The 14,032-nt window shown below is 34.8% G+C and overlaps 1 protein-coding gene across 1 annotated transcript in view; it reads right to left on the bottom strand.

Moving 5' to 3' along the window:
- Positions 1-1,384: 1,384 nt before the first annotated feature.
- The window catches only part of GPC5 (glypican 5), a 1,180,543-nt gene continuing 1,167,895 nt past the window's right edge, over positions 1,385-14,032 (bottom strand). The window contains exon 8 of the mRNA XM_037132503.2: positions 1,385-2,326. Within this exon, the coding sequence (XP_036988398.2) occupies positions 2,169-2,326 (158 nt within the window). The 3' untranslated portion in view covers positions 1,385-2,168. The remainder of the gene's footprint in view (positions 2,327-14,032) is intronic.

Here is a 14,032-nt window from a genome sequence, read left to right as displayed (position 1 = left end):
CTTTCCCCAGCTCTGTTGCTCTGGGCTGGGAAACCCAGTATGAAATTGATACTTCACGTTTCTCAGGGGCAACCCCTACAATCTGGAATATTGCTCCAGAATCTTAGCTACTGCCAGTGGGAGCGGGGTCACTCTTTCTGCACCTCTGCCCCTTCCTACCGGTCTTGGTGTGGATTCTTCTGTGAATCCTTGGTTTTAAGACTTCTCTATTCAGCTAATCTTCAGTTGGTTATTCAGGTTGGTTGTTCTATATTTTAGACATAATTCCAGTTTGGTCTGGGGAGGAGGTGACTGTAACATATACCTAGTTCACTGCCATTGGATTTCCCCATTCACACTGTTTGCTTCATTACTATTGTTTTATTCATTTCCTGCCATGTCTAAAATTAATTCCTGAAATTAATAATTTTATCCAGAAACATCTTAGAAGAATTTGGAAGACAAAAAAATTGAAGGGCATGGTTTAGTATTCTAAGGTTGGCTCAGAAGTTTTGTTATAGCAAACCAATCATATGACTTAGGCTGAAGTACAGCAAAAGGGTATCACTTGTTTCAGAGTCATTTAAATAATTAGCTGAGGCTGAAATAAAAATAAAAAACCATATGTTAAAGTTATAATTTGTGGAGTTATAGTGAAGCAAATGAGTTATAAACCAAATAGATCATGGAATAAATATTAAGTTCTGGAACAGAAAACTAGAAAAATGACATTCAAAATTGGCAGAGAGAATAACACTTCCAGTTCTGAAACACATCTGAACAGATAATAAAATCTAATTTGACTGTTTGACACATGGTGGTTCAAACTGACCATTGCCAGATAATTTGGTTAATTGAGTCTCTAAGAAAGAATGTGGTTGATCATATACTATTTCTTGATTTGGAGAGAATGATTTCACCTTAGAAATATTGGCTGTTGGTGGGGTACACGTCAACTCTTCCTCAGAGGTCATTTCAAATTATTTTAATGTTTAATTTTATTTTATAGGGTCAGCACTTCTCTTTTTTATTTTGTCACTTTATGTTAAATATGTATATATATATATATATATATATATATATATGCTATCAAGTGAGTGTAATACTTCTCTGAATGAAAGCTGACTTATCCTTTCCCCCTTAAGTGCAGTAAAAGACATATCCTAATCAGTGTCTGCTGAGGCATCTCATCGTAGCTGGGAAATCAGGACCTGTGGATTAGCAGCTCTGCCAATGTGCAAAGAAGAAAAGAGCTAAAACATTTTCTGTATTAGTACATGTCTTTAGGTATTCAGAGAAACCATTAAACTGTATAGTTAATTGTTTGTTCAATATCAGGATTTAAAGAGAAAAAAGCAAATAATATTTTGAAAATGGATGGATATATTATTTTGCCAGAAGAAAATGATCAATATTCTTTAGAGTTTTCCACCAGACAATTAATGGCTTTATTAGAGATATTCCTCGAGCAGGCATGTGCTTTGCAACATAGCTAAATCCATTACAGAATTGGAGGCAAGATCAGAGCCACAATACCAAAGAACGGAATACAGATCAGGCATTACCCAAATACTCAGCTTTAAGGTTTGTCAGTGGCTAAGTTACAGGGATTATCAATCTTCTTCAGGGAAATTACATGAAATGTTCCTCAGCAATCTACTCTATGATATATAGACGTTCAGTAATTTCTTTCTGTAGCTTGTAAAAATGGAAGAATTTCTTGAAAATTCATGCATACTACTTGCCATTTTACTTTGATTCATTTAATGAAATCCTAATTCTAGTATTCTTAACAAAACACTCTGTACTGTTTTTATGGTCCTGCAAGTACATCTTCAATTTAAAATATTTTTGTTTTAGAAAGGACGGGGTTTGGAACCTAGGAGAGTTAAATTACAGATATACTAAAGCCTTCTTAATCATAGTCAGTTCTGTATTTGCCAGTTTAATATGTTAGAATTTAAGAAGGTTTAAGTTAGATTCAAAGCAAGCAGGTTTTCAGACAGTCTATCTTTTGAATGTTGATTTTTAGATATTTTGTGAACCTTCCAACTGTTTTTTAGGAAGTTAGCATTCCATACCTTTCATAAATATAACTGTTACATTAAAAAAGATCCCTTATTCCAATCTGAAGAGGAGGGGAGAAATCAGACGTGGATAAGACACAGGAATCAGGGAGGAGAGTTCAGTTACCAAAGCCCAGGAAGCAACATCACAGCACCCAGCAGAGGAAATGTCATGGACTCGGTTGCTGCTGTACATCCTGCTCCCGTTGTGTCTAAGGGATTACCACCGTCTGTTTGATGGATTTGCTTTACATCGCTGAGGTTCATCTCATCTGGCATCCCTGCAGAGGCAAATAAGAAAACAGAGGATGATGCATAACCACCTTTGCTGTGTGTCTAGAACAGCTCTTCAACACAAGTATGGACACCGGTGGTTTTTTTTATAGTATTCTCTGTGTTCACTTAACTCTAAAGGATGAATGTGATCCAGGTATGTCTGCTTTCCTTAGATTGGAGAGTCCAGGCCCTTGAATGGAAGTTCTCAGAAATGTAAGAGCAAAGTGCAATGCTTTTTTTTTCTCCAGGCTTCTTAAAGTATCTGCAGTATTTCCCTAATGTCATTGAGTGGTATAAAAGTAAAGAAACTTAATTAAAATGTCACAAGCAACAGCATCATTGTTTGTCTCAGAGATAGAACAACTGTAGTAATTATGTGAAACTTTCTGTTGAAAATAAAACAATAGAAGGATAAATAATTAAATAGGACTTTTTTTACAGTGCCCTTACTGGAAATATATCAAAGAATAATAACTAATATTCAATGATATCTTTTGTACACACATACAGCTTTGGGGATGGAAGTGTAGACATCTGTCAACAGATCAAAGAATTAGTTGACAAGCTGACTTGGAGATCAAAGTCTGAGGTGAAGTGTTTGATTAAAAAAAAAATTGGGCCCTGGCTGGTGTATCTCAGTGGATTGAGCACAGGCCTGTGAAGCAAAGGGTTGCTGGTTCGATTCCCAGTCAGGGCACATGCCTGGGTTGCAGGCCAGATCCCCAGTGGGGGGAGCTTGAGAGGCAATCACACGTCGATGTTCCTCTTCCACTCTTTCTCCTTCCCTTCCCCTCTGTCTAAAAATAAGTAAATAAATAAATGGAAATTGGGCAATATTCACCACCCTTTAGTCACCCTGTTTTTGACTTCTCTGTGTTATCCGACTTGACAAGCTGAGAAGGAGACCAGCCCCTAGATTACTGGGGATGAAATAATTATCTTCTTTAAAAAGTTTACTATAATATACCTACAGAATGAGTAACTTATCACTTACTATCTAGTGACACCAATGTTCCTAGACCATGTGACTCTGAAATACCTCAAGGCATGTCACTATCAGTCACTATTAAGTTTAAATTCAATGTCGCTACAGCCACAAATATTGACATTGTGATTATGGTGACAGTGAAAAGAAACATGTAAAGAAAAGTAAATATTTATGTAATTAGGTCAGTGCATATACATAATTCAGAAGATAAGCTCTGCTGTGTTCTGAGCATTAAAACCAAGTGTTGCTCTACTGATCTGCCCTATTGATTTTTACAGTCTGAGTTCTTGTGTTATTATTCATTGTTTGGGTACTTGTTTTGCCCTTCTGTGTTATTAGGCAATATGAATAAACTAGTGATTCATTTTTTATAGGGACTGGAGTAGAGTGTAAATATTTTAGTGATTGTTTACACTTCTTGTTATGGTAGAACTTAACAAGGAGTTATGAGGACTCTAGGCAATTAAACACTTTTTCCATGATTACTATATAAATTTGAGCTTTAAGGGATTTATTTTTTTCTTTTTTAAAGCACTGTAAAGGGCTGCCTGGATTGTATTCATGAATACATTTTTTAACACCTCTCTGATCTGGTATTTCTCTCCTTCATTCACGAGCCAGGTGCTGGTCTGGGTGATATCATCGCGAGTAATAATGTGTAAATAGTAAGATGGTAAGTCTTATGCCTGGAAGTTAGGCGATGCCAGGAACGCTATCCCACTTTCCATCTGATGCCATTTTAATGCCTCAGGGAAAGATGTTACTAATAAATAGATACAATAGTGCTGAGGGGGGTGGTCTCTGAGGTAAGATCTACGTGAAAAGGACTGATGACCCCTTCAAGAGCCTGAAGTCAGGGCTGCAGGTTTGAATCAAATCACAGCCTGGCCTTGACATCTTTAAATCTTAGCATTCTGGCAAGGGGAGCCCCACAGTCATTTGAGGCAAGATTGTTTCCTTAAAGGAATTTAATTAACTAAGTTTCTAAATTATACCAAACCTTAACAAAAGACTCAAAAAGGAAAAATTAGTTTGGGAATTTAGTCAATTAACAAATTAAGCAAAAACAAATGAATCTAGGAAAAATCTTTTCTAGGCATAATAGCCAATCAATTCACATTTCTGCCTGTGGCGGTAGGGGAACATAGTGACGCTATTACAAAGTTAATGTCATATTAAATCTTGGGGCATGCCTGATGGTTGGTGCAAAGAGGTATATAAAAGGAATGTAACGTGGCAAGGGAAGGTTCCACAAAGGAAGCGTAGGTATGGATTCATTTACTTGGCTATACCGACGCAGCACTTGCTACAATGCTAATACTGTCCTAAGTACTGCACAAACATTAACTTGTTTAATTCTCACAACAGTTCCATGAAGTAGGCATGGAGGTAAGTAATGTGAACAGTGGAGGTAGGCACCAAATCTAGTCTAGACCCAGCCCATGGTGTGGTCACCTGATGTACCGACTCCTAGACCTTGACTGGACACCCAGAAGTCAGTATTTCATTTGGGAGGAAAGAAGGGCAATTGTGTTTGCCCAGATCCTCCTTCCTTGATCTGGAATGGCTGATTATGCTAGTTTTTGTGTATTAATCAAGCAACTGGAAGGATTCAAGGTTGGAATTCCTGTGGATGAGTAAAGGGTGATAGTCGATATGGCTTGATGATTTGGAGAGAAGCAAAGCTTCTTTTGTCATGGATGTACTGGTCTTTTCCTTGAGGCAGGGAGTGTGGGTATTCCTCCCTGGCTGTCAAAATAAATATTTCAAAATGTGTTAGTTTCACTAAACAACAAAGACTATGTTTAAAGACAATTTGTTTTCTGTATTTTTAATCCTCACTTAAGGATATATTTATTAATTTAAGAGAGAGAGAGAGAGAAACATTGATATGACAGAGAAACATTCATTGATTGTCTCCTGTGTGTGGCTGGACCTGGGATAGAACCTGCAACCTAGGTATGTGCCCTGACTGGTGATCAAACCAACAACCCTTTGGTGCATGGGATGATGCTCCAGCCAACTGAGCTACCCAGCCAGGGCTGATTTCTTTTCTTTTTTTTTTTTTTAATAAGGAAAATTACATGGGCAAGTGCTTGTTAATTTGTCCCTCATTCATAAAATTTACTCACTTGTGACTTTGTCAGGTATTGTGCTGGAGACTAAATATATACTATGCAGTAATAAGCTTTTTTTTTCATGCTTTAAAAACAACCAACCGAACAAAAAACAAACCAAAAATACCTACAGATGTCTTTCCCATCAATGGTGAAAGCATAGAGTAGATTTAAATGTCAGGAGCTAGACTAAAGGTCATTATTTGAATTCAATAAAGTCAAAATAATTTACCTCTAAAAATTATTGGTTTCAAGGTAGCTATAATCATGACAACACAGAAAATGGCTATTGTATGCTTTTAATGAATCTCATTGAATGGATACATTGAATAACAACTGTCATTCCCACAACAGTAGGATGTGTTATGAACACGTATTTTACTTTTCCTCATTCTATAGGTTAAAAACAGGTGCAGAAGAAGTAGTTTACTCTAGGTAACATCTAGTGGCTGAATCCAAGGTACGTCCTGTCGATGTAGTTCTCTCTGAGTCCAGAATCATGCTTATTTCCACAACACCATCAAAACATTAAATTTTCAGTCAAACTCTGCTCTGCCACAGAGTGTCTGGAAGACTTTGGACATGACCCCCGTTGCAAAGAACTTTAAAATGAGAGCATTTTCAGTGAGAGAAGAATCAGTCAAAACACAGCCCTGGCTAATTGCTTAAATAAATATTTGAATTAATAATCTAGATTTTTATTTCACAGAATCTTTAAAGTAAGTGACTAATGGGACCCAAGATTTAAGTATAAATAATGAGGAGGCAGAAAATATATATCAGTTGACATTTTTATTTATGTTTAGGTGGAGGAAAGCATATTGATTTTTTTAGGCAGAATCTATAAAACATGATTAGTAGTTTTAACTTCATAAAAAATAACTTCTGTATAATGTGGAACATCATTTAAGAAATAAGGGAATAAATCAAAAATGGAGAAAATAATTCAGTATATATTGCAGCAAAAACAACAGCATCTTTAACATAGAAAGAGTTCTCATAATCTATATGTAAATGATACACCCTGATAGAAAAACTGTGAAAGGAAATAAATGAAAATTTGCAAGAAAATTTATATAAAAATTGAAAGTCTTCTTTACTGGAAAGCTAATAAATACAATTTTTCACATGATGAACTGGCATTATTTCATGTCCTGTCGGCAGAGGTGGGGCAGGGAGCAGATGATAGATCGCTAGTTCTGGCAAGGACAGAAACCTTTTTTAAGGCAGTTGGCCAAAATATATAAAACTGTTTAAAATGTATGTTTACCTAGACCCAAGAATTATACTTTTATGAAGCAATAATATGGGATCAAGGAAACATGTACGTATATATTCACAAATTATTAACCTGTGCATTGTTAGTGAAAAATCATAGCCATTAAATGTCCATTAGTAGGGAGTTAAGCAACCCACTTATTTATTTATTCCTAAAAATAGATTTACTTGGCAAGGAAACCTAGGCAGGAGTCTGCAGACCATTTTTTAAAAGTTTATTGGTGTGACATTTGTTAATAAAATTATATAGGTTTCAGGCGTACAATGCTATAATACATCACCTGTATATTGTATTGTGTATACACCACTCCCAAAGCAACTCTCCTTCCATCACCACACTGGGGCCCCTCCATGAGATTTTCTTTCTTCTTAATCCCTTCACCTTCTTCAGCCAGCCCATCTCTGACAGCTTTGCATGTTCTCAGTATTTATGTGTCTGTTTCGGCTTTTTCTACATCCTTGCCAACACTCGTTTGTTCATTTATTGATGACAGCCATTTTGACAGGTGTGAGGTCATATCTCATTGTGCTTTTCATTTTCATTTTTTAAATTTATTTTTATTGTTTTTCAAGTGAAGTTGTTTCCATTTTCCCCATCCCCTTCTCTCTGTCCCACCCACTCCCACCCTCAATCCCACCCCCCTTTCCCTTCATCCATGGGTCCTTTACACGTGTTTCTTGATGACCCTTCCCTTTCACTCTCCCATCACCACCCCCCTCTGCTTATGTTGAGCATTTTTTCATATTCTATTGGTTTTTGGTATGTCCTCTTTAGAGAAGTTTCTATTCAGGTCCTATGCCCATTTTTTTAAATTAGACCGTTTGTTTGGGGTTTTTTTTGGTGTTGAGTTGTATATGATCTTTATAAATTTTGGAAATTAATTCCTTATCAGATGGGTCATTAGCAAATCCATTGTTCCATTCAGTGTGTTGTCTTTTACTTTGTTGATGGTTTTCTTTGCATCCACTTATTTGAAAAATTCAAAAAGGAGACATTTAATTGGTACAGAAAAATGTATTTTAGTATGAATATATACACATTTTTCATGACCTTCAGTGTTCTTTGATCTCTGACAACATGTGGCAGCCTTTCTTTGATGGTAGGGAATTTCTCATTAATTTCTGTATTCATGTAGTTAGCATTTAGTGATAATAAGGTGAATAAACAGATTGATTTTTAATTCAGGGCAGAGAATTACAAAATTATAAAAATATTTCCCCACTTTAGTTATTTCTGCTTTTTTTGTGTCCCTGGCTTTACTGAGATATAATTGACTAACAACATAGTGTAATTTTAAGATGTACAACATGATAGTTTCAATATACAAACATATTACAAAATGATCATCACACTTTCAGGTAACAACTCCATTATGTCATATAATTACAAATTTTTTGTGGTGAGAAGATTTAAGATCAAATCTCTTAGTGGCTTTCAAGTATATACTAGAATATTAACTACAATCACCCTGATGTATAGCAGATCCTCAGAATCTATAGATTGGATAACTGGGAGTTTGTAGTCTTTAATCACCATCTCCCCATTTAGCCTGTCCTCCAGACCCTCATAACCAGCACTCTGCTCTGTTTGTTTGGATTTTTTACATTCCATGTATAAGGGAGATCATTTAACAGTTGTCTTTTGTTGTTTGATTTATTTCTCTTAATAAAATGCTCTCAAAGTTCATTCAAGTTTTTACAAATAGCAGAACTTTCTTCTTTCTCATGGCTGAATAATATTCCACTGTGTGTGTATGTGCATATGTATTTATATATTACATCTTTCTTACCCATTTATGCTGTTCTCATATAGTGGCTGTGTGAATAGTGCTGCAGTGAGCATGTGAGTGCAGGCATGTCTTGGAGATCCTGTTATCATTTCCATTGGCTATCTACCCAGAAGAGAGACTGCTGGATGGATTATTAGGTAGTTCTGTTTTCACTTTTTTAAGGAATCACCGTACTGTTTTTCACAGTGGCTGTACAAATTTACATTCCCACTATCAGTGCAAAAAGCATTCCCTTTTCTCTACATCATTACCACACATTATTATTTGTCTTTTTGATAATAGATTTTCTAAGATGTGGTATCTCATTGCAGTTTTGATTTGTACTTTTCTGATGATTAGTGATAGCCAGCATATTTTCATGCACCTTTTGGCCATTTGTGTGTCTCCTTTGGAAAAATGTCTATTTAGTTCCTCAAATTCAGTTTGTTTTGATATAAAGATACACATATACTTCAGCAACAAAGAATGTAGAATGAAAAATGAGGACTAGATGTGAACTTAAACTTTTGCACCTAAGAAGGAAAGTCATGGATACCATGAAAAAGAGCCCTAAGAGAAAATTAACTTGGCAAGTACTTGCTGATTGAAGTTGCTATGAATCTTGTTATATTAAATAAATACCATTAGCCTTGGTCACTACTTTCTGGACTAATGATGGTAATTTATATCAAAATCAGCCATATTTATATTGGCTATACATTAGGGGTTCTAATATATCTTAAATGTCTTAGTATAGCTATAACAATTTGCCTTTTTTTTTTTTTTAGTGATCATCTAATTCAATTAAATCCTATCACTTGGGAAATATGATTGATAGGTGCACCCAAGCTGTTGAGTCCCTTGATTCCAGGGTATTCACTGAAGGATATCATTTTTAAGTGCTGATAGACTTTCATAAAACCCAATGACAAGACCAGAGTGACTGTATGGTTGGAGAGACAAGGTCCCTGATAGTTCTACAGCCTCAGGAACACCCGAACTAAAGGTAAACCCTTAATTTTCTACTTGACTTTTACAGAGTTTGCCTAATCAATGGGGCTGTTCTCATGGAAGCCTCTTAGGGAGGTGGGATTTAATTATAGCCAATTTGGCTGACTGTACAGAAATTCATAGTCTTTTTCAAGAAATGATGTTAAGAGTAATGAAGTAATTTTAGTTAGTATTACATTAAACAATGGATAAATTTAATTGACAATTATGACTATTAACCAAAGCTTACTTTAATGCAGTATGATTTATTGTGATATTTTAATTCTGGGTAATGCTGTGATCATTATCATTTCTTTGTTATTGCATCAAATAAATTATACAAGAGTATCCAATAATTCATGATAAATAGATACGGGGATATTAAGTTTTTGCACAGAGAGGATATTATTTAGATTTTTTTGCCAGTTCCTAATGCTCTATTTTATGCCATAATGATCACCCAGATCTTTCCCTTTTTGCTTTATTAATTTTTGAAGACTTCAGAAAGAAAACAGACATTTCATATGAAAAATTCTGAATTATTTTAAGCAATTTTATAGTATTTCTGTTGTGTTTTTGACCCATTATTGTGATATTTCTTCTACAATTAGAAATAGAAATAGAAAGTATAAGTGATCTTTTTTCACCATTGGTAATTATTACCAAAAATTTGCAGTATATTTATTAAATATACTATAGTCCTTAGTTATCTAGTGTAGCCCTTAGTTATAAGAATTTATAGATAATTTAGAACAATTCTAACTAGTGATTCTAAAAATTCTTTTTAAAACCTGTAAGACTGATCAAGTAATGCTAGAAATCACAGGATTTTTTATATCTGATTTAGTTCATGATAATATGGGCTTAAAAACAATAAAAAATAAAATAATAAAATTGTACCTATAACCAGACACATGAAAGTGATGTTACCAAAAACAAAGAGAAAAAAATTAAAGCATCCAGGGAAGGGACAGATGTTCTTAACAGAAGAAAATATTAATTTTCAAGAATAATACAAATTAAAATAATAATAATTTATTCTGAACTTGAAAGAAAGAATTCTATACAAAGTTAAACTATGTGGAAAAATAGGTATAAAAGTATTCTAACAAAGAGCCAGTGTTTTCAACATTCCGCAAACAACCCTAAAAGAATTTTAATAATGAATATAAATAAAAGTTCAGGAAACCAAGACCAAATAAAGGAGTCAGATGAATGTTATAATAGAGATCAAAGTAATTAGCAAATATTTAGGTTACTGTATTAATGGGTGGATTGAAAAAACAATAACAATGATTAAGTTAGGGAGTTAAAAAAGATATAATTTAAATACTCAAAAATAATTGTTAACATCCTGAGTACTTGTATTGGGAAGAAATGATGAATATTTACTAAGTTTTGTCAAGATAACAGTTTATTTAAAAATATTAAAAATTCTAGGCTACACATTCAAAGAATTAATTCGGAGTATATACATTCCTGATCCACTGAGGTAAAGAAGAGTGATGAAAACTAATAAAAGTGAGGAAAGAACAAATGTACAAACAAAAATGCCTGGTAAAGAGAAAGCGCAAAAATGAGATGTTAGATCATTTTGCAAATAATGGAGTAATCGCTAAAGAAAATGAATGAAATCAAATTAATAAATAGTGACTCAGTTTGGATTTTTGAAAACCTCTAGCAGTACACCCAAATATAAGGATACAAAAAGGTGAGACACATTTTAAAAAATATATTTGGGCAAATAATAGCCAAAAGAAAGCTGATGTCATTATACTAATAAGAGATGAAATAGGCTTTAGGCATTAAAAAGGGCAAAGAAGGTCATCAAATAACAGAAGTAATTTAACACCTCTATACACCAATTCTGAGACTAATTTACCCTTGACATGTTTTCAAATAAAGAAATATCAATAAGGGTAATTAGTGGGTAAAATAAATTAAAATGTGCACATCCACACTCAGTGGGGGATCCCCCCCACTGTCTCAGTAATTGCTAACTCAAGCAGATGAAAGGTAGTAGATGTGGAGGACTTGGTAGCCAGAGCCTTTGGGGGAAGGAAAGGAGAACTCCATTGCCTCCCACCTGACTAGTATACTCCTTGCATCTCCTGGACCTACCTCTTCCACTCCTTGATGTGGAAAGAGAGCCCATTGGTTTGGTTAGTAAGTTGGAGGAAAGAACCAACATACTGAGCTATTGGATTTCTCATCCTCCCTCTCTTTTAAAAAAATAATTTAATTAAGTTAAAAAAATTAATTGTATTTTCCCATTGCCATTTAGTCCCCTTATATCCTCTCTCCCAGCAATCACCATACTATTGTCTGTGTCCACGAGTCCGTTCTCCTTTTTCCTCAATCTCTCACCATGTCACCTCCCTCCCTACCTTAGCTGTCTGTCATCCTGCTCGCTATCTATCAGTCTGTCTCTATTTTCCTTGTTAGTTCAGTTTGTTCACTAGATTCCACCCATGAGTGAAATCATATGGTATTTTTCTTTCTCTGTCTGGTTTATTTCACTTAGCATAATATTCTGCAGGTTCATCCATACTGTCACAGAGGGTGACATTTTCTTTATGATGGTTGAGTAGTATTCCATTGTGTAGATGTCCCACAATTGCTCTATCCACTCACCTATGAATGGACATGGATTGCTTCCATATCTTGGCTGTTATAAATAACTTGCAATGAACACAGGGATGCTATTGCTTTAGATGCTATTTTTGATAACTATCCCTGATAGTCATAGTTCTCATTAAAAATACTGAGCAGCATTCCATTTTGCTAGGAAACTTACTAGTACAGCATGACTGCTCCTGCCCCAGGAATAAACAGTGAACACAACCTTCTGCCTTACAGAAGGATGACCGAATGCACAGCGGAGGCCTGGGTGGCACGTTGTTTGGCTTTTGCATTACCTAATCGAGGGCGTGTTTGCTGTAGAATCTTGTAAACTCACTCAGTGTGCCAGAAGGATAGGATTTCTGTAATTTGGGCTCTTTAAATATTTTCTTTCATTTAGACTTTTAGTTGGGCCTATAATGCTCAAATTTGAGATTCTGGATTGGCCTTGATTAAACAGATAACATTTCCCTGCCTAGTTTTTGCTAAAAATTAGCAGCAGCAAGTTAGATGTGAACATTGATGAGGAGACAACTTTTCTCTCAAGGAAATGTGAGAATTAACTTCAGGCAAATTTTGCCTGTTTTACTTCAGTAAGTGAAGAATATTAAGTAGCTAATCCTTAGAGCCTAAAAATTGTCAAAATGTCTAAGAATGTTGTGCAAGAGAGATTGTGAAACATATTACATTTATTAAATAGAAATGAATGACCTTGGCTTGCATGTATGATTCATCATGTGTGTTTTTAATCAATATATTTAACTTAATAGTTCAGGCTCTAAATATTATGTCTGTTATTTTTTAAAGAGAAATTCTGTTGTCTCAAGGAATATTTAGATCAATATTTTATTGATCTAAATAAAATACAGAGCAACAACTATTGCCATCATCTCTGAGAATATCAATAATGTTCTTGAAAATGTATGAAACCCAGCTCACATGAACACAGCTTCTCGGGTCGTGGGGTTGGCTCTCTGCTTGCCCTCATGGTGGTCTCAGTTGGAGATCTGTATTTGGATGGGACCAGGAAACATTTTTAAATGTATTATTTGCTCTACTTTGGGTTGACAAGACATTATGAAAATAACAGGTGCATGTGTGAGCAGAGAGCACTCATGTATCGAAAGCAGGGGAATTATGCAGATGTTGAAAATTAGAGGATCACCTTCTCTGACCCAGTATGGAAATTCTTCCATTCTTGCATTACAACTCCTGGGATAAATAATATCCATACTCATTCTCTCTCAAACCTACAATTTGTTGTAGCCCCCAGTATCAAATTCTACATGGCATATGATAATAAAATGCATAGTTTTCTGGCATAAACCTGTCTAACAGCAATGTCAGTTTCTTCTGTCCTTGTCCCTATTCATCTTCCAAATATAAACACCGTTGTGCTTCTACCCTAGATATGTGTAGGTTTTCTTCTCACCATCATTGTCCAGTTTGACTATTAAATATATATATATATATATATATACACACACATATATATGTATATACTTGAATTTATATTTGAGTCCATAGGTTAATCTCATTCACTTAATTTTAATCCCTTCAAAGTCATGATTATATTTATGTTTTTTTATTCCTTGTTTATAGCATTCTATATTTTGTAGAAAATTTATGGATATCTGATTTACTGGAAATAAGTTTGATATGTAAATAAGAATTTACACGTTTCTTTTTAAATTTGTTCAAACTGGAACTACACGGATGCCTAGAATTCTTGCCAGAAGGCAATGGTGTTCAGTAGAAATAGCTGGGATCTGGCCCCAGAAACCTTAGCAAATTCATATGTTCATTGAGATTCCGTTTCTTCATCTGTAACATTTGCATGACAGTAAGGCTTTCTCCCAGGTTAGATGTGAAAATTAAATGAAATCTTTAACGTGAAAAACACTTTGTGCTTTATTTTACAGAGACAAGTATGTGATTATTATTTGA

This window comes from Artibeus jamaicensis, unplaced genomic scaffold (genome assembly GCF_021234435.1).
Source record: "Artibeus jamaicensis isolate MK-2021 breed Jamaican fruit bat unplaced genomic scaffold, CSHL_Jam_final contig_415, whole genome shotgun sequence".
NCBI lineage: Eukaryota > Metazoa > Chordata > Mammalia > Chiroptera > Phyllostomidae > Artibeus > Artibeus jamaicensis.
This window is presented reverse-complemented; position numbering and strand designations above follow the sequence as displayed.